At 51.1% G+C, this 21,337-nt stretch overlaps 1 protein-coding gene across 1 annotated transcript in view; it reads left to right on the plus strand.

Moving 5' to 3' along the window:
* NECTIN4 (nectin cell adhesion molecule 4) overlaps positions 1 to 21,337 on the plus strand; it is a 132,611-nt gene that overhangs the window by 96,372 nt on the left and 14,902 nt on the right. Inside the window, exons 2-5 of the mRNA XM_060682583.2 lie at positions 1,653 to 2,006; positions 8,046 to 8,336; positions 10,664 to 10,784; positions 21,053 to 21,204. Coding sequence (XP_060538566.2) covers positions 1,653 to 2,006; positions 8,046 to 8,336; positions 10,664 to 10,784; positions 21,053 to 21,204 — 918 coding nt within the window. The remainder of the gene's footprint in view (positions 1 to 1,652; positions 2,007 to 8,045; positions 8,337 to 10,663; positions 10,785 to 21,052; positions 21,205 to 21,337) is intronic.

The raw sequence follows: 21,337 nt of genomic DNA on the forward strand, positions 1-21,337 counted from the left end.
GCTCAGCTCCAACATGCATGCTGATTTTTGGGCCTTCCGGGCCCACCAGAAGTTGGGAAATGAGCTATTTCTGGTCTCTGGAGGGCCTCCGCGGGGCATGGGGAAGGCCGTTTTCACCCTCCCCAGGCGCCAAGAAAGCCTCTGGAGCCTGGGGAGGGTGAAAACTTTTTGCCGTTGCGTGCCAAAAGCAGGGGGAATATGGGGGGGGTTATCATGCACGCATGTGGGGGGTGGGTGGGGAGAGGATTGAAGTATGGGTGTAGCACGTGCATGTGTGACCCCACTCCCCCTATTTTTGGCGACGGCAAAAAGGTTACTGAAGGGCCCGGTAGATCTAGGTTCAATCTATACCATTTTAGATAAGTGACTCTCGAGTCTCTTCTTAAACACCTCCAGTGATGGAGCGTCCATGATTTCTGGTGGCAAGCAGTTCCACTGATTAATTGTTCTCATTGTTAGGAAGTTTCTCCTTAATTCCAGGTTGCTTCTCTCCTTGATGAGTTTCCATCCGTTGCTTCTTGTCCTGCCTTCAGGTCAGGGGTGGGTTCTAAATTTTTTTACTACTGGTTCTGTGGTTTATTTTGTGGGCGTGGCTTGGTGGGGGTAATGTGACTGGGTGGGCATGGCCAACTTTTTTTTTTTTTACTTTTAAAAGCATTTTTTTTTTACAACCTTAAGAGATTGCAGAAAAAAATGCTTTCAGAAGCCTCTGATGATCAGGCAACTCAGCTGGGATCACCAGAGGCTTTTAAAGGCATTTTTTTTTCTACAATCTCTTCGGCCGAAGAGGTTGTAGAAAAAAATGCCTTTAAAAGCCTCTGACGATCCCAGCTGAGCTGCGCGATCATCAGAGGCTTTTTAAAAAAAAATTTAAAAGCATTTTTTCGGCTGAAGAGGTTGTAGAAAAAATGCTTTTAAAAGCCTCTGACGATCCCAGCTGAGCTGCGCGATCATCAGAGGCTTTTTAAAAAAACTTTTAAAAGCATTTTTTCGGCTGAAGAGATTGTAGAAAAAATGCTTTTAAAAGCCTCTGACGATCCCAGCTGAGCTGCGCGATCATCAGAGGCTTTTTAAAAAAAAATTTAAAAGCATTTTTTCGGCTGAAGAGATTGTAGAAAAAATGCTTTTAAAAGCCTCTGACGATCCCAGCTGAGCTGCGCGATCATCAGAGGCTTTTTAAAAATACTTTTAAAAGCATTTTTTCGGCCGAAGAGGTTGTAGAAAAAAATGCTTTTAAAAGTAAAGGGGAAAAAAAGCCTCTGATGAGTTGGGTGGGGTAAGTGAGCGGCGACCGGGCCAGGGACCGGTTCGGGGGCGTGGCCAGCCAATGTTATTACCGGTTCTCCGAACTACTACAAATTTTTACTACCGGTTCTTGCGAACCGGTGTGAACCGGTGTCAGGTGCTTTGGAGAATAATTTGACCCCCTCCTCTTCTTTGTGGAAGCCCCTCAAATACTGGGATGCTGGAATTCTTCTTTTCTCTAGAGTAGCCAAACCCAAATCCTTCAACCGTTCTTCGTATGTTTTAGTCTCCAGGCCTTTTAATCACAGGGAGAAGGGCATTGCAGGTTTCCAAAATCACGCCTTCTCTTTTCTCACGGGATTGAATTCGATAGTTCACACTCTTCCTCCTTTCTCCCGTCTCCCCAGGTCTGCTGGCCCGAGTGTTGGAGACCCCGAGCAGCGTGACGGCAGTGTTTGGCAAAGACGTGGTCCTGCCCTGTGGCTACCAGGCCACGCAGGGCGAGACGGTGCTGCAGGTCACCTGGTTGAAGCGAGGAGACGGCGGGAAGAGCACGGAGCTGGCGGTCCTGAATTCGCAGCACGGGGTCCACATCCAGGATGCCTACGCCGGCCGGGTGCTGCGGCAGGCGCAGGGGTCCCTGGTCAACAGCTCCATCCTGCTGAAGAACGCGGTGCAGGCTGACGAGGGCGCCTACGAATGCCACCTCATCACCTTCCCCCAGGGCAACTTCAAGTCCCACCTGGCCCTCAAGGTTCTAGGTAAGGACCCCTGAGGCCCTCAGGGTTCTAGGTAAAGACCCCAAGGCCCTCAAGGTTCTAGGTAAGGACCCCTGAGGAGGTTCAGGGCTCCACCTGGCCCTCAAGGTTCTAGGTAAGGACACCTGAGGCCCTCAGGGTTCTAGGTAAAGACCCCAAGGCCCTCAAGGTTCTAGGTAAGGACCCCTGAGGAGGTTCAGGGCTCCACCTGGCCCTCAAGGTTCTAGGTAAGGACACCTGAGGCCCTCAGGGTTCTAGGTAAAGACCCCAAGGCCCTCAAGGTTCTAGGTAAGGACCCCTGAGGAGGTTCAGGGCTCCACCTGGCCCTCAAGGTTCTAGGTAAGGACACCTGAGGCCCTCAGGGTTCTAGGTAAGGACCCCTGAGGATGTTCAGGTCTCCACCTGGCCTTCAAGGTTCTAGGTAAGGACACCTGAGGCCCTCAGGGTTCTAGGTAAGGACCCCTGAGGATGTTCAGGTCTCCACCTGGCCTTCAAGGTTCTAGGTAAGGACACCTGAGGCCCTCAGGGTTCTAGGTAAGGACCCCTGAGGAGCTTCTGGTCTTCTCTTGGACCTCAAGGTTCTAGGTAAGGACACCTGAGGCCCTCAGGGTTCTAGGTAAGGACACCTGAGGCCCTCAGGGTTCTAGGGAAGGACCCCTGAGGAGCTTCTGGTCTTCTCCTGGACCTCAAGGTTCTAGGTAACGACCCCCGAGGAGCTTCAGGTCTCCACCTTTAACAGTAACAGAGTTGGAAGGTACCTTGGGGGTCACCTAGTCCAGCCCCCTGCTCACACAGGAGACCTGTACTAGGGATTTGAACCGCTGAACTTTCTCATCGACTGGCCCTCAAGGTTGTAGGTAAGGGCCCCTGAGGAGCTTCAGCTCTCACTGAGACACAGTATAGATCATTCTCCAATAACAATGCAGTTAGTCCCCCCCCTTATGACAGTTCAATTAGTGACTGTTCGAAGTTACAAGGCCCTGAATAAAGCAACTTATGACTGTTTTTTTCACGCTTGCAACCTTTGTGGCATTCCCTATGATCAAAGTGTGGAAAAAGGGTCCTTTTTTTCCAGGGCCGTTGAAATTTCAAGTGGTCATTAAATGAACGGTTGTAACCCGAGGACTAGCTCCCTGGGTTTCTCCTTGCACCGTGTGTGGGCGTGGCAGAGCCAGGAGGTCTCCTCTAGAGGAGACGGTGGCATCGGGAAGGGAGGACAAGGAGCAAAAAGATGGAAACTCATCCAGGAGGGATTTATTCAACCTAGAACAGGGATGGCTAACCTTTTTGCCGTCGTGTGCCAAAAGCGGGGGGAGCACAGGGGGGGTCGCGCACGCGCGTGCCCTCACCCATAATTCAATGCCCCCCGTGCCCCCCTGCACATGTGCGTGCAACCCCCCCCACACTCCCCCTGCTTTTGGCCCGTGACGGCCAAAAGGTTACTGGTGGGCGTGGTAGGCCTGTTTTTTGCCCTCCCCAGGCTCCAGGGGCTTTCTTGGAGCCTGGGGAGGGCAAAAACAGCCTCCCCCCACCCCCCGGAGGGCCGAAAATGCCCTTCAGAGTCTCCACGTGAGCCCTGTACTTACCTGGCATCCACAACGGATGACTCCTGGGAGGGGAGGGGCAGCCTGGGCAGGGCCGAGCCGAAAATCAGCTGGCCAGCGCAAGCGTGTGCGCCGGAGCTGAGTTAGGGCAATGGCTGGTGTGCCCACAGATATGGCTGTGCATGCCACCTATGGCACGCATGCCATAGGTTCACCATCACGGACCTAGAACGAAGGAGAAATTTCCTGAGAGTGAGAACAATTCATCCGTGGAACAGCTTGCCACCAGACGTTGTGGGTGCTCCGTGGGAAGGCAGCTCAGGCAGGCAACGTAGAGCAGAGACTGTGCGCGTGCGCAAGCAAGGACCCACCCACAGTGAGGCGTGACTGGGCGGGGCGGGGCGGGGTGAGCGGCGAGCGGGTAGGTGGGGGCAGGGCCAATCACAGGTAGTATTTACCGGTTCAGACATCCATTTGTCTAAAAACGGTATAAGGGCATGGGTGTGAAACTCAAGGCCTGCGGGCCAGATCTGGACCGTGATGTGGTCAGATTTGGCCCGCAGCAGGTCCATCCTGGTCTACCCAATGTGAAGAGGAAAGTTCGGGCCAGCGTAGCTTCGGCCCAGTCTACCCAATGAGAAGAGGAAACATGGCAGCGGTTTGGGGAGTGACGTCAAACTGGCCACGCCCACCCAGTCGGCCACACCCACCCAGTCGGCCACGGCTCCCACACCCCCCCCACCCTCCGAGGTCAACCACAGCCCTGATTCGGCCCTCCATGAAATTGAGTTTGACACCGCTGGTATAGGGTTTCCTGCCTGAAGAGAAGTTGGACTAGAAGATCGTAACGCTGTTACTCCGTTTACTAAAAACGGCCATTTTTAACAGGGATGTAATTTATGGGGTGGTGTAATGTACCCAACTAACCGAAACCCTCAAGTGGAAGTCAGGGGCAGGAATTGTGGTGGGAGGGCCGTTTTTTTTATTTTTGCAAATGGGGTTGCAGCAGGAGTGGGATTCAGCTGGTTCAGACCGGTTCGGGCAAAGCGGATGCTAATTTTACATCTGGTTCGTCGAACCGGTAGTTGCAAGGACTGGCTGGCCACTCCCTCCCACCCGGCATCGCCCCTCCCAGGAGTCTCCACATGGCCCGTTTTGGATGCCAGGTAAGTGCAGGGCCCATGCGGAGGCTCTGGGAGGGTGAAAACGGACCTCATGGAAATTCCAGAAGTCTGGAAATGGGCCCGTTTCCAGCCTCCTTAGGGCCTCCAGAGCCCAGGGGAACTCAAGAAAAGCCTCCGGAGCAGGGGTGGGTTCTAAATTTTTTTACTACCGGTTGTATGGGTGTGGCTTATTTTGTAGGTGTGGCTTGGAGGTCATGTGACTAGGTAGGCGTGGCTAGCTGGTCAGAGTCATTTCTGGAAGGCCCTCGCACTTACAACCAGTCCTCGCACTTACGACCCAACTCATTTGTTTGCTTTTAACACTGATCGGCTGTAGGGCGGCCCTTTGAAGCCCCTCGGCAAGAGTTTAAACAGTTTTTTTCCCTCTAGTCATCAGCTGGGACTCAGGAGGCAGCAATAGATTGGGGGTGGGACCAAATAAAAGGTAAGAATAACGTGGGTGGGTGGGGCAGTGGGAGGGTGGTGGTGGGGAGAACCGGTTCGGTGACGTCATATCGTCACCGCTACCGGCTCGGCCAAACCGGACCGAACCGGGAGGAACCCAACACTGCTCTGGAGCCTGGGGAGGGCGAAAAGCGGGCCTCCTCGAAATTCCAGAAGTCTGGAAACGGGCCTGTTTCCAGCCTCCTTAGGGCCTCCGGAGCCCAGGGGAACTCAAGAAAAGCCTCCAGAGCCTGGGGAGGGCGAAAAGCGGGCCTCCTGGAAATTCCAGAAGTCTGGAAAAGGGGCCCGTTCCCAGCCTCCGGAGGGCCGGGGGAAGCCCTCACGGAGGTTCGATGAAAGCATCCAGAGCCTGGGGAGGGCGAAAACGCATGCCCCCCCCCACCGTGGTGCAGGAGGCCGAGTAGGCCACGCCCACCATGGCCACGCCCACCCAGCAACCAGGCAGAGAATCGGTTGCTAAAATTTTTGAATCCCACTCCTGGGATTGCAGCCCCCAAAACGGCAGGTGTTTGGGGAAAAAAGTCTAAGAAGAATCGGAAAGTGGTGCCAGGGCTGAAGACGAAGTTTTTTCTTTAAAAAAAAGAGTACCGGATAAAAATTAATCAAGCCCACCGATTATTATCTCCTCTTTCATCTGGGGGGCAAATGATAAACAAACAATAAACAAACAATATCGAGGAGCAACGGGGAGCTGCGTGCCAGGCTTCTCGTGCCCAGCATGGAGGGTTCCTACATGGACCCAGTGAAACCAGCTGGGCCACGCCGCACTCTTCTCCCTCGTGCCCCAGAGCAGCCGATCCTGGGTTCCTAGCTCGGAGTAGCCCCGTGGGCCCTTCCCAGACCTGCATTTAATTATAGTTCTAAAAAGTGTGTAGGATTTTACGGCAATTAGAAGCTGCGCCTGCCTCGAGGATGGATAAGGTCATAGAGGCTGAGTTTTAACGGGATTTTGAAATCGGGCGGGTGAAATTGGAGCTGGAGAGAGACCAGTGGTGAAATCCAAATTTTTTTTTACTACCGGTTCTGTGGGCGTGGCTTGGTAGGAGTGGTGTGGCTTGGTGGGCATGGCTTGGTTGGGTGGGCAGGGGAAGGATGTTGCAAAATCCCCATTCCATCCCCACTTCTGGGAGAAGGATATTGCAAAATCTCCATTCCCACTCCACTCCGGATACTGCAAAATCTCCATTCCCACCCCACTCCGGGGGAAGGATACTGCAAAATCTCCATTCCCACTCCACTCTGGATTCTGCAAAATCCCCATTCCCTCCCCACTCCGGGGGAAGGAAACTGCAAAATCTCCATTCCCACTCCACTCTGGATACTGCAAAATCTCCATCCCCATCTCACTCCGGGGGAAGGATACTGTAAAATCTCCATTCCCACCCCACTCTAGGGGAAGGATACTGCAAAATCTCCATTCCCACTCCACTCTGGATACTGCAAAATCTCCATTCCCACCCCACTCCGGGGGAAGGATACTGCAAAATCTCCATTCCCACTCCACTCCGGGGGAAGGATACTGCAAAATCTCCATTCCCACTCCACTCTGGATACTGCAAAATCTCCATTCCCACCCCACTCCGGAGGAAGGATACTGCAAAATCTCCATTCCCACCCCACTCTGGGGCCAGCCAGAGGTGGCATTTGCCGGTTCTCCAAACTGCTCAAAATTTCCGCTACCAGTTCTCCAGAACCTGTCAGAACCTGCTGGATTTCACCCCAGAGAGAGAGCTTTGGTTGTCCAAAGCTGGCCTCTTCTCACCCGACTGACTCCTGGAAAGGAGAAACTGCACTTCAGAATCGAGGAATGGGGGGTATCCTGTGGTTTTTGATTTAGGTCCATGAGCGTGAAAAATAAAGGATATACACACAGAAGCACACAAGATATGCGCACAAACACATCTGTCTGGGACCTTGTAAACCTTCTGTTCTCCCAAAAAAGCCAGGCTTCATAGCTGGAGCTGGCTTGGCACCAATCCGTATTGATCACAGGTAGTCCTCGGCTTACGACTCAATTGAGCCCCACATTGCTGCTGTTAAGTGGGACGTTTGTTAATAGCAATGGCATTTAGACTTATATAGCGCTTCACGGTGCTTTTACAGCCCTCTCTAAGCGGTTTACAGAGTCAGCCTCTTGCCCCCAACAATAATCCCGGGTCCTCATTTTACCCACCTCGGAAGGACAGAAGGCTGAGTCAACCTTGAGCCGGTCAGGATTGAACCGCTGTGAGTGGGCAGAATTAGCCTGCAACCCTGCATTCTGACAACTGGGGAAGGAGGGAGGGAGGGATTGAAGGAAAGGAAGGAAGGAAGGAAGGAAGGAAGGAAGGAAGGAAGGAAGGAAAGGAAAGATGGCTGGATGAATGGAAGGAAGGAGGAGGAAAAGATGGATAGATGGGTGGGTGGATGGATGGATGGGGGGGAGGGAGTGAAGGAAAGGAAGGAAGGAAGGAAGGAAGGAAGGAAGGAAGGAAGGTAGCAATAGCACTTAGATTTATATAGCACTTCACAGTGCTTTTTCAGCCCTCTCTAAGCGGTTTACAGAGTCAGCCTCTTGTCCCCAACAATCTGGGTCCTCATTTTACCCACCTCGGAAGGACGGAAGGCTCAGTTGACCTTGAGCCGGTCAGGATCGAACTGCTGGCAGTGGGCAGAGTTTAGCCTACCATACTGCATTCTAACAGGAAGAAAGGAAGGAAGGAAGGAAGGAAGGAAGGAAGGAAGGAAGGAAGGAAGGAAGGAAGGAAAGCAATTGGTGGCAATATAAATCCCCTAAATAAATAAATAAGTTCAGAGGGCGCCAAGGGCCCGTCCTTTGTGAGTCCTCCGTCTCTCCTAAACCGCGTCCGGTCTTCTCCATCTCTTTGCAGTGCCCCCGTTGCCGATTCTGAACCTGGGGCCTCCGCTGGAGGAAGGGCAGGGCCGCACGTTGGCCGCCTCCTGCACAGCCGAAGGGAACCCAGTCCCCACCGTCACCTGGGAGACCGAAATCCGCGGCGTATCCAACACCCAGGAATCCTCGCATTCCCGCTCAGCCTCGGTCACCAGCGAATTCTACGTGGTCCCTGGGCGCAGCATGAATGGCAAGCCCTTGACCTGCGTGGTTTCGCACCCGGGACTGCAGCACCTGAAGAGGATCACTCACACCCTCAGTGTGGCCTGTAGGTACCTGTTCTCACCTTCACCTGGGCCTCCAGCCTGCCTGTCCTCCCGCCGTTGTCTCTTGTAGACCTTCCGTGGCCAGGCGGAGAGGCTGCCATCATGTTCCACTGGGATTTCGGACCGACCATTGGGCGAACGGGTGGGGGTCCAAGCTTGCCATGCTGGAATGATGCCCCCCAGGACAGGAAGTCAGGGCACGTTACGGATCCCCTCGATCAGGGATATGCTTCTGGTGGGACCACCAAAAAGGCCTTTCTCGGTGGTGGCCCCTTCTCTGTAGACCATCGTTCCCCTGGGGGTGGTTGGTCGGCTCCCACCCTCTTGCTTTTCTCAAAGGCCCTACATATGGGGTTTGGTCAGTGGTTCCTGGGGACCCCGAATGGAGCCAGGAAGGGGGCTGATTTGATTGTGTTGCTGCTGCCATGGGTTGAGGTGTGAGCTTGATGGATTTTTATGTTGTGACTTTTAAAGTTGTAAGCCACCCGGACTTCAGCTGTGTGTGAGTTGGGCAGCCATATAAATTTGTGATGATAGATAGATGGATAGATGGATAGATAGGTAGGTAGGTAGGTAGGTAGGTAGACAGACAGACAGACAGACAGACAGACAGACAGACAGACACAGATAGATAGATAGATAGATAGATAGATAGATGGATAGAGAGAGAGGGAGAGAGATAGGTAGATTGAGGAAAAAAGAGAGAGAAGTAGATAGATTACAGATAGATGATAGATAAGTAGGTAGAATAGATTATATATATTTGAAAGAAAGAGAGAGAGGATAGAGGGAGAGAAATAGAGAGAGAAATAGAGAGATAGGTAGATTAAAGATAGGATAGATAGATAGATAGATAGATAGATAGATAGATAGATAGATAGATAGATAGATAGATATGGATGGATGGATTGATGGATAGAGAGAGGAAGAGAGAGAGAAGTAGATAGGTAGATAGAGGAAAAGAGAGAGAAGTAGACAGATTACGGATAGATGATAAATGATAGATAACTAGGTAGAATAGATAGATAGATTATATATATATATGAGAGAGAGAGAGAGGGAGAGAAAGAGGGATAGGTAGATTAAAGATAGATAATAGAGATAGATAGATGATAGATAATAGATAGATAGATAATAGATAATACATAGATAGATAGATAGATAGATAGATAGATAGATAGATAGATAGATAGATAGATATGGATAGATTGATGGATAGATAGATAGATATGGATGGATTGATAGATAGAGAGAGACAGAGGGAGAGAGATAGGTAGAGAGAGAAAAAAGAGAGAGAAGTAGATAGATTACAGATAGATGATAGATAAGTAGGTAGAATAGATAGATTATATATATATATGAAAGAAAGAGAGAGAGGATAGAGGGAGAGAAATAGAGAGAGAAATAGAGAGATAGATAGAGAGATAGAGAGATGATAGATAATAGATAGATAGATAGATAGATAGATAGATGATAGATAGATAGATAGATAGATAGATAGATGATAGATAGATAGATAGATAGATAGATAGATAGATGATAGATAGATAGATAGATAGATAGATAGATGATAGATAGATAGATAGATAGATAGATAGATGATAGATAGATAGATAGATAGATAGATAGATAGATGATAGATAGATAGATAGATAGATAGATGATAGATAGATAGATAGATAGATAGATAGATAGATAGATGATAGATAGATAGATAGATAGATAGATAGATAGATAGATAGATGGGGGATATATAGAGGGGATAGAGAGAGGGGGGATATATATATATATAGAGAGAGAGAGAGAGAGAGGGAGGATATATATAGAGAGGAGATAGATAGATAGATAGATAGATAGATAGATAGATAGATGATAGATAGATAGATAGATAGATAGATGATAGATAGATAGATAGATAGATAGATAGATAGATGATAGATAGATAGATAGATAGATAGATAGATAGATGATAGATAGATAGATAGATAGATAGATGATAGATAGATAGATAGATAGATGATAGATAGATAGATAGATAGATAGATAGATAGATAGATAGAGGGGGGATATATAGAGGGGATAGAGAGAGGGGGGATATATATATATAGAGAGAGAGAGAGAGAGAGAGGGAGGATATATATAGAGAGGAGATAGATAGATAGATAGATGGATGGATGAGAGAGACAGACAGACAGTCCTGCTTGTGGTCTCTAGTTATAGTCAGAGTAAGGGCCTGGCTACAAGGCAGTCCTGGGCTGTGCCCCATGGGTACGTTCTTCCCCATCCCTTCGGTTTGCCTAACCTTGCCTTCCCTCCCTCCCCCGTGCAGACCTGTCCGATGCCTCCATCCTGGGTCACGAGGTAGAGCAGGACTGGACGGAAGGCCAGGAAGGGGCTTCCTTGAAGTGCCTCGGAGATGGGAACCCACCACCGATCTACAACTGGTCTCGGTGAGTCTGGTGCCAAGTCTTTAGCTTTGATTCCTGGCTTGTTGGGATAGCCTAGTCCCGGATGGGGCAAGGATCTGAACTTAGGTTGTTGGTTGGAACAGGGGTCTCCAAACTTAGCATTTTAAGGCTTATCGACTTCAACTCCCAGAATTCCCCAGTCTCCTTCTTTTCCATCCTCCCTCCCTCCCTTCTCTTTCTTTCTTTCTTTCTTTCTTTCTTTCTTTCTTTCTTTCTTTCTTTCTTTCTTTCTTTCTTTCTTTCCTTCCTCCCTCCCTCCCTGCATCCCTTTCCTCCTTCCCCTTTCCTTCCTCCCTCCCTCTCTCCCTCCTACATCCATCCATTCCTCTTTCCTTATTCCCTTTCCCTTCCTTCCTTCTTGCCTTCCCTCCTCCCTCCCTCCCCTCCTCCCTCTGTACATCCATCCATCCATCCCTCTTTATTCCCTTTCCCTCCCTCCCTCCTTTCCTTCCTTCCTGCCTGCCTGCCTCCCTCCTTCCTTCCCTACATCCGTCCATCCATCCCTCTTTCCTTCTTCTCTTTTCCTTACTTCTTCCTCCCTCCCTCCCTCTTTCCTTCTTCCCTTTCCCTCCCTCCCTCTCTCCCTCCCTCTCCACCCTACATCCATCCATCCATCCCTCTTTCCTTCTTCCCTTTCCCTTCCTGCCTTCCTGCCTCCCTCCCTCAGGTAACACTGAGTGGCTTACAATATTAAAGGTAAAGGTAAAAGTTCCCCTCGCACATATGTGCTAGTCGTTCCCGACTCTAGGGGGCAGTGCTCCTCTCCGTTTCAAAGCCGAGGAGCCAGCGCTGTCCGAAGACGTCTCCGTGGTCATGTGGCCGGCATGACTCAACGCCAAAGGCGCACGGAAAACGTTGTTCCCTTCCCACCAAAGGTGGTCCCTATTTTTCTACTTGCATTTTTTAATGTGCTTTCGAACTGCTAGGTTGGCAGAAGCTGGGATGAGTCACGGGAGCTCACCCCGTTAGGCGGCACTGGGGATTCGAACCTCTGAACTGCCGACCTTTCGATCAACCAGCTCAGCGTCTTAGCCACTGGGCCACCGCTTCCCTTATCCACCCATTTTACGGATGGTAACTCTGAGCGGCTTACAATATGAAACACATCATAAATACATGCCAGTTGTGAATTTTGATTGCGGGGAAGCTACGAGGGTTGTAAGCATAAGGCTGTAAGTACCGGCTGTAAGTTGCTTTTTTGGTCACTAAACGAACGTTCGTAAGTCAAGGACTCCCTATGCCTTGGCCTGTAAAAACCAGGCAGAGTTCTGATCGCCCCAGTTGGGCCTTTTTAAACCGTCTCCTGTGGGTACCCCTTCTCTTCCAAGCCCAAGGGAAGAGCCACGCTATTCCTGCCAGCCGGATGGCAGCCGATCTGGCCCGGCTGCCATGAAAAGCTCCCACAGAAAGCTCCCACCTGATCCTCCCTAAACACCTCTTCTCCATCCGGCGTTTCTCGGCTGTCTCTTAAAACTGCTTTTTTGTTTGGGGAGGGACCAGCCGGGACTTGCCATGGGTTTCGGGTAAGGAGCCTCCGGGCAAAATGCAGCCTTTGTGGTGAGCCGGGAAGGAACAGCCAAGTCAGCACCGCTGGCTGGGGAGGTTGTGGGGTGGGGTGGGGGAAGAGTTTGGGAGTCTTCCTGGGGGTGCGGCCGGCAGGAACACAATACCGTTGCCAATTGCCGCCCTGCGCAACTTGTCACACAGCAGTGCGGAAGAGAAGCACTGGAGCAGCCCAGGGTGGCAGCAGCTGCCCTGCCAAAACGGTGCCCGGTGGGGCATGCCCAGAAATGTCATTTCCTTGGCTTGACGGCAATAAATGGCACATCCCTCCCAGCCTTGCTGGATTGCGAGAGGCTGTCTCTAAAACCGAAACCAGAAAAAAAAAAAAAACCTTTGGAAAACTAGGAAGAGTGCAGAGAAGAGCAACTCAGATGATAAGAGAAAGAACGGTTGGTGGAATTTAATGAAAAGAAGGACAGGATAGCAGCCTTCCAGTATTTGAGGGTGTGCCCCAGTGGTTAAATCTAATTTTTTAAAAACTACCGGTTCTGTGGGCGTGGCTTGGTGGGTGTGGTGTGGTGTGGCTTGGTGGGCGTGGCAAGGGAAGGATACTGCAAAATCCCCATTCCCACCCCACTCCAGAGGAAAGATACTGCAAAATCCCCATTCCCTCCCCACTCCAGGGGAAGGATACTGCAAAATCCCCATTCCCTCCCCACTCCAGGGGGAAGGATATTGCAAAATCCCCATTCCCTCCCCATTCTAGGGGAAGGATACTGCAAAATCCCCATTCCCTACCCACTCCAGAGGAAGGATACTGCAAAATCCGCATTCCCTCCCCACTCCAGGGGGAAGGATATTGCAAAATCCCCATTCCCTCCCCACTCCAGGGGAAGGATACTGCAAAATCCCCATTCCCTCCCCACTCCAGGGGGAAGGATATTGCAAAATCTCCATGGAACAGAAGTTGTCTTCAGAAGTTGTGGATGTTCCATCACTGGAGGTTTTTACAGATACAGATGAACAGAGTCGGAAGGGACCTTGGAGGTCATCTAGTCCAACCCCCCCCCCCGCCCAAGCAGGACACCCTACACCTTTTCTGACAGAGGGCAGTCCAGCCTCTTCTTGAAAGCTTCCAGGGATGAAGGTAGCACAATTTCTGAATAACAGAATAATAACAGAATAACAGAGTTAGAAGGGACCTTGGAGGTCATCTAGTCGAACCCCCTGCCCAAGTAGACCCTACACCCATGATGACGAACCTATGGCACGTTTGCCACAGGTGGCACACGGAGCCATATCGGTGGGCACACGAGTGTTCCCTAATTCAGCTCCGGTGTGCACCAGCTGATTTTCGGGCCTTCTGGGCCCACCGGAAGTCGGGAAACAGGCTGTTTCTGACCTCCAGAGGGCCTCCAGGGGTGGTGGGGAAGGCCGTTTTCGCCCTCCCCAGGTTCCTAGAAAGGCTCTGGAGTCTGAGGAGGCCGAAAAACGGGCCTACCGGGCCCACCGGGCCATGTCGTGCCAAAAGCGGGGAGACCAGGGGAGTGTTGTGCACGCATGCATGGGGGGCGGGGTGCATTGAATTATGGGTATGGACATGCACTCAAGTGAGCCCCCCACGCCCCCCCACGTTTGGCACGTGACAGCAAAAAGGTTCACCATAACTGCCCTACACCTTTTCTGACTGATGGCAGCCCAGTCTCTTCTTGGAAGCCTCCAGGGATGAAGCTCCCACAACTTCTGAATAACAGAATAATAACAGAATAACAGAGTTGGAAGGGACCTTGGAGGTCATCTAGTCCAGCCCCCTCCCCCACCCAAGCAGGAGACCCTTACACCATTTTTGACAGAGGGCAGTCCAGTCTCTTCTTGGAAGCTTCCAGTGATGAAGCTCCCACAACTTCCGAAGGCAACTTCTGTTCCATGGGTTGATTGTTCTCACTGTCAGAAAATTCCTTCTCATTTCCAAGTTGAATCTCTCCTTGATTAGTTTCCATCCATTCTTCCTTGTCTGCCCTTCAGGGGCTTTGGAGAATAGCTTGACCTCCTTCCTCCTCTCTGGGGCAGCCCCTCAAATTTTTAACAAGAGGTTGGACGGCCCTTTTGTCCAGAACGGTATAAGCCAGGTCTCTTGCTGAAGTAGGGGGTTGGACTAGAAGACCTCCAAGGTCCCTTCCATCTCTATTCTTCTCTTATTCTTCAATTCAACACTGTGGGGGGACTTAGGAAATGCGCCACCTTCTCTATCGCGGCGCCTGCCCTTTGGAGCACCCCAACCCCACCCCGAGACCCACATGGCTTCCCACCCTTGCCGACTTTCGAAAAGCCTTTGAAGGGGAAAAACCTGGCGATCTTCCCAGGCCTGGGGCTGGGGTGGGTGTCGAGCCCCTTTGTGCAGTATTGTCCCGTGGTATGTTCCCCGGACAGGCATGGCTCTTTTTGAACCCTGCAAACCCTTCTCTCTCTTTTAATTATATGCCTGCAGTTTGACAGCCTCCCATTAAATAAATAAATGATAGGAAGCCACATTTGCGCATAATTGCGTTAACCCAGTAGATTCCCAGAAACAAATACAGGTAATCCTTGACTTACGGCTACAATGGACCCCACAATGTCCGCTGTTAAGGGAGACATTTGTTAAGAGGGGGGTTTGTCCCGTTTTACGACCTTTTTCCCCACCGTTGTTAAGTGAATCCCTGCACTTGATAAATGAGCAACCCGTTGTTAAGCGAATCCGGCTTCTTCCCCCTTGACTTGGCTCATCCGAAGGTCACCAAAGGGGGATTGTGTGACCCCCCCAGGAGGACACTGCAACCGTCATAACTGTGAGTCAGTTGCCCAGTGTCTGAATTTTAATCACGTGACCACAGGGATGCTGCAAAAGTCATAACGGTGAAAAACGGTCGTAAGTCATATTTTTCAATGCCGTTGTAACTTTGTACGGGGACTAACCGAGCTGTTGTAAGTTGAGGACTACCTGTACAAGGAGCCCTTGAATTAAAACCATTCTTTTAGCACTGGGGGAAGAAAAGTGACTTGCAACCAGTGTTAAGGAATTCGCAGAGTAACCCTTGAGTAGCAAGTGTGTGCACACGATTGAGAGTAGTTACGAAGAAACACAGCCAACACACAGATACACTGAGTTGTGTTTACTTTCAGGAAATAGTAAGGCACAGTCCAATAAACAGTCCAGGTCATACACATTTATATGTAGCAGGAGATAGCCAAAACGACAGTCCAGGGATAATCCAATAACAAAGTCTTCTTACCAGTCGTCATAGTCATTCACAATAAACAGTTCTTCTGGATTAGTAAACAGTAGCATACAGAGATACCAGAAAGCAAGAACAGCAAAGAAAAGACAAACCATGTTTCTAGCTCCCTCTTAAGGACATTGGCTACAGAGCTAACCAATCAGGACACAGTATGATGCAATACAGCAGTCTTAAAGCTACATTGATGGTTTATATATTGCCAACCCAACAAGTTAGGTAATATTCGTTTCCTAACAACCAGGCCCGTCATAGCATCCCCCCGATCTTGCGATCAAAATTTGGGGTGCTGGCATGGATTGGTGTCGGTTATAGCATCTGAGGGATGATGTGGTTTCCATTTGCTTCTGACAAGCAAAGCCAAATGGGGGGGGGGGGGTTCGCTGAACGACTGCTGATTCGCTTAACGACTGCAGTGATTGGCTAAAGAACCTCGACAAAAAAGGCCGCACAGAATAACAGACTTGGAAGGGACCCTGGAGGTCTTCTAGTCCAACCCCCGGCCCAGGCGAGACCTTAATGTCTTGTGACCTGTGTATACGAAGCCCTTCTTCAGAGCCCCCAGGGGTTTCCTTTCTTTTACAAAAAAGCCGAAAGGTTTCCCCATCACATTGCACAACTACAGTAGGCAGCTCTGCTGCATTCATCGATGCACATGCGAGGCTGTGGGTCAGGATTGGGGTTACGGTTAGGGTTTGGGGTGGTGGGTTGGGGATTAGGGTTGGGGGTTAGTGTGGGGGTTAGGGGTTGGGGTGGTGGGGTTGGGGGTCAGGATTGGGTTAGGGTTTGGGTTTGGGTTGAGGCTAGGGTTAGGCTAGGGTTTGAGGTGGTGGAGTTGGGGTAGGGGGTTAGGGTTGGGGTTAGGGCTAGGGTTGGGGGTAAGGGGGTTAGGGCTAGGGCTTGGGGTTAGGGTTAGAGCTTGGGTTTGGGTTAGGGTTGAGGTTAGGGCTAGCGTTGGGGATTAGGGCTAGGGTTGCGGGTTGGGGTTAGGGTTGAGGTTAGGGCTAGTGTTGGGGGTTGAGGATTGGGGGTTAGGACTAGGGTTTGGGGTTAGGGGTAGGGTTGGGGATAGGGGGTTAAGGTTGAGAGTTGGGGATTAGGGCTAGGGCTAGGGTTGGGGGTTAGGGTCGGGAGTTGGGAGTTGGGGATTAGGGTTAGGGTTTGGGGTTAGTGTTGGGGTTGTGGTAGGGGGTTGGGGGTTAGGGGTAGGGTTGGGGATAGGGGGTTAGGGTCAGGAGTTGGGAGTTGGGGATTAGGGTTAGGCTTTGGGGTTAGGGTTGAGGTTGGAGTTTGGATCTGAGTTAGATTTGGGGTTAGGGTTAGGGTTAGGTTTAGGGTTAGAGTTAGGGTTAGGGTTGAGGTTAGGGCTAGGGTTTGGGGTTGGGGTTAGGGGTAGGGTTGGGATAGGGGGTTAGGATTGAGAGTTGGGGATTAGGGTTAGGGTTTGGGATTAAGGTTGGGGTTGTGGTAGGGGGTTAGGGTTGGGAGTTGGGGATTATGGCTAGGCTTTGGGGTTGAGGGTTGAGGTTAGGGTTGGGGTTGGGGTAGGGGGTTAGGATTGAGAGTTGGGGATTAGGGCTAGGGTTCGGGGTTAGGGTTGAGGTTAGAGTTTGGATTTGAGTTAGGTTTGGGGTAGGGTTAGGGTCTGGGGTTTGTGGTTATGGCCAGAGTTTCGGCTGGGGTTTGGGTTGGGGTTAGGGTTAGGAAGGGGGCACAGCAGCTGCCCAGGCTGATAGGCACCCGGTATCTCCGATGCTGCTGGCATCCGCGGGTGCAGAGTTTGGGTGGGGCCCGAACAGGTTTCAGCACCGGCTCTGCTAATCAGGTCACCGTGGGAAAAGGGAAGGCATCCCTTTGATTTCAGCACCTATTGTGGATGATGTCATGGCTCCCTCCCTCCCTCCCTTCCCCCCCCCCCCCCATTTCTCTTCCCTCTATCACCAGTCGCAACATGTCCCTGGGGTGGAGGAGAAGCCAGGAAAGGGAGAGAAAAAGAGCCAGGCCCATCTGCACTTTCCCCCTTCGCTTCCCTTAACCGGCAAAAAACACAACCCACCTACAGGCAATCCTCGAGTTACAACCATTCGTTTAGTGACCGTTCGAAGTGACAATGGCATTGAAAAAAGGGACTTTTCACACTTACGACCGTTGTAGCATCCCTACGGTCACATGATCATCCTTTGGACCCTTGGCAGCTGCCTCATATTTATGACGGTCGTAGTGTCACAGGCAGAGGTGGTATTCAGCCGGTTTGGACCGATTCAGCCCACCCACCTGCTCCGGCGTAAAGACCTCCTATTTAGCCACGTTTTCGAGGCCTGCGCGGAAGGCGTGCGCACGAGCAAAGCGCATGCGCGGAAGACCGGGTACACGCACGGAAGGTGCGCGTGCAAAGTGAGTGTGCGCGCATGAGGCGAACCGGTGGTAAGGATATATTCAGGGGTGGGATTCAGCCGGTTCGTACCAGTTTGGGTGAAGTGGATGCTAATTTTACATCTTGTTCGCCGAACCGGTAGTTGCAAGGACTGGCTGGCCCCACCCACCCTGCCCCGCCCCTCTCAGGAGTCTCCATGCAGCCCATTTTGTATGTGAGGTAAATGTAGGGCCCGCATGGAGGCTCTGGGAGGGGGAAAAACGGGCCTACCAGAAGTACTGGAAGTCTGGAAATGGGCCCATTTCCAGCCTCTGGAGGGCCTCCGGAGCCTGGGGAGGCCGTTTTCGCGCTCCCGGAGGCTTGAGGAAAGCCTCTGGAGCCTGGGGAGGGCAAAAACTACCTCCCCCCTGCCGCTGTGGTGCAGGAGGCTGAGTAGGCCACGCCCCCATGGCCACGCCCACCCAGCAACCAGGCAGAAAACCAGTTGCTAAATTTTTTTCAATCCCATCCCTGGATATATGAAACCCACCGCTGGTGCCAGGATCACGTGATCCACTTTTGCGACCTTCTGACAAGCAAAGTCCTTGGGGAAGAAGCCAGATTCGCTTAAAGACGGTGGCAAGGAAGGTCATAAAAAGCGGCAAAAGTACAAGGACTGGTCATATAAGTTGCTTTTTTAGTCCCAGCGGAACTTGGAATTGTCACTAAATGAACGGTCGTAAGTCCAGGACCAACTGTTCCCCTTTTATTCCTTAAAATAAGGCTTCCTTTTTACTCCGCTGAAAATCTTGGTCAGCTTCCACGTTTCTCTGACTCCTTGAAGAAGTGAGCGAGGCCTCGTCCTGCACAAGTTTTTGGCCAAAGCAGAAAAGAAATGTTGGCGTTTTGTGCGCATTTTTCACGGCGTGGTGTTTTCGAGCTATTCCTTCCCAACTTTTGCACCGAAAGCAAGTGGAGGAAGTAGCCGATAAATATTTAAAAGAAAGGGTGAAAAAATACTAGCAGGAATGATCCTTGCGAGTTGCAGCCTATTCGGTTGTGCTAAAAAAAAAAGAGAGAGAAGCTGTGACCCTGGGTGGCACACGTATGAATTGGGCGTGGAGGCTAAAACCTGAAGGATGAGTAGTAACAACTCGCCCTAAATAGGCTGCCCTGCACGTCCCGTAAATAGGATAGTAAATTTATCAACGGTGGAAGTCAAAGGAAGAGAGAGACATCCTGTGGGATGCTGCCCGGAAATGCTTGCATCTTGCTTAGCTTCTAGTCTAGTGTTTTAGTTTAGTTTAGTTTAGTTTAGTTTAGTTTAGTTTAGTTTAGTTTAGTTTAGTTTAGTTTAGTTTAGTTTAGTTTAGTTTTAGTTTATTTTGGATTTATATACCGCCCTACTCCTGAAGGACTCAGGGCGGTGAACAGCCAAAGATAAAACACATATAATATAAAATTAAAAAAAACAATTTAAAACACATTAAATAAATTTGACCCATACTGATTAAAATCCCGTTTTTTAAAAAACCAATTAAAATTAACAATTAAAAGGAAGTTAGGCCAGGCCAGCCTGTTGGAATAAAAAGGTCTTGAGGGCACGGTGGAAAGTGCGTAATAGTGTTGTGTGTGTGATTGTGCCGTCTGTAAGGGTTGCGGTCGTGCTTGTTCTGAGGTCGTCGCATACAACTGGGGGTGACTCGGTCCAGGTTCGGAGCCTGGGTCACCGGCCCCTTGTGGGGTAATGCCAGAGATGGGTTCCACTTACCTTTAGTACCGGTTCGCAGCGGGATCGTGCGAACCGTGCGAAGCTTGGTTCCCAGCACCAATGATGACGTCATGCCGGGTGGGCGGAGCCTCCCGCCGGTTTTACTACTGGTTCTATAGAAACGGAGAGAACCAGGAGCAACCCACCACTGGGTACCTGCAACGTCTGGGGATGGGATGGGGTCGGAGAAGAGACGGCGGAGCCCTCGGCTGCATAACGGGATGGAATGAGAGTCAGAAGTAAGGGATGCTCCTGAGCCTCCCAAGGCTGCAAAACAGACGGTGGGAGATTTGTACTTTCGGATTTGCCTTACAATAAAGTGGGATTGGTGTATCTGGTTGTGTTTCCTGTCTGGTCTGGTCAGGCTGACAAGAAGTCTTCCACTGTAACATGTGTTGCCCAGTATTTCCCTTCTTTGAAATACGGAGTCCCTTTCCTTTCCCCTTTCCCCTCTCATTTCTCCCTTCCCTTCCCTTCCCTCCCTTTCCTTCCCTTCTCCCTTCCCCTCTCCCTTCCCTTCCCTTCCCTCTCCTCCCTACCCCTCCTTCCCTCTCCTTCCCCTCCCCTCCCTTCCTTTCCCTAGATGACAGGGGGTTGGAATAGATGACCTCCAAGGTCCCTTCCAACTCTACTACTGTTAGCTCTCCTCCCTTCTCTTCTCTTCCCTTCCCTTCCCTCCCCTCCCCTCTCCCTTCTCTCCCCTTCCTTCCCCTCTCCTCCCTTCCCCTCTCCTCCTTTCCCGTCCCTCTCCTCCCTTCCCTTCCCTCCCTTCCCTTCACCTCTCCTCCCTTCCCTTCTATCTCCCTTTTCCTTCCCTTCCCTCCCATCTCCTTCCTTCTCCTCTCCTCCCTTCCCTTCTCCTTTCAGTTCCCTCCCTCCCTTCACTTCCCCTCCTCCCTTCCCTTCTATCTCCCTTTTCCTTCCCTTCCCTCCCATCTCCTTCCTTCTCCTCTCCTCCCTTCCCTTCTCCTTTCAGTTCCCTCCCTCCCTTCACTTCCCCTCCTCCCTTCTCTTCTATCTCCCTTTTCCTTCCCTTCCCTCCCATCTCCTCCCTTCCCCTCTCCTCCTTTCCCCTCTCCTTTCAGTTCCCTCCCTCCCTTCCCTTCCCCTCCTCCCTTCCCTTCCTTCCCTTCCCTTCACCTCTCCTCCCTTCCCTTCTATCTCCCTTTTCCTTCCCTTCCCTCCCATCTCCTCCCTTCCCATCTCCTCTCCTCCCTTCCCCTCTCCTCTCCTCCCTTTCCTTTCCTTCCCTTCTCCTTTCCCTTCCCTGAGCTAATCGTCTAAGGCCAGCAAGTCCCATGTTTTGCTTCCTTTTCCGTCCTGACCTTCTCTTGCTCTTTCCCCACAGGCTCAACGAGCCCCTTCCCAGGGGGGTGAGGATCAAAGGGGACACCTTGCTCTTCCAGAGACCCCTCAAAACTGGAGACAAAGGGATTTACGTCTGCCGAGTCTCCAACAGCTTTGCAGCCAAGGAAGTGAGGGCTGCGGTGGGCATCAAAGGTAGGTTCAGAGGCCAACATCTGGAATTGTCCACGGGCCTTCCTATCTTGCACGGTTTCCAATCCCCGAGAAAATCTGGCATGAGTCGGGACAGCTCCTGTTTGCACTGTCCCAGTAACAATCGGATCAAGAA

Source organism: Pantherophis guttatus, chromosome 18 (assembly GCF_059756535.1).
Source record: "Pantherophis guttatus breed Tessera chromosome 18, ASM5975653v1, whole genome shotgun sequence".
In the NCBI taxonomy this organism is placed as follows: domain Eukaryota; kingdom Metazoa; phylum Chordata; class Lepidosauria; order Squamata; family Colubridae; genus Pantherophis; species Pantherophis guttatus.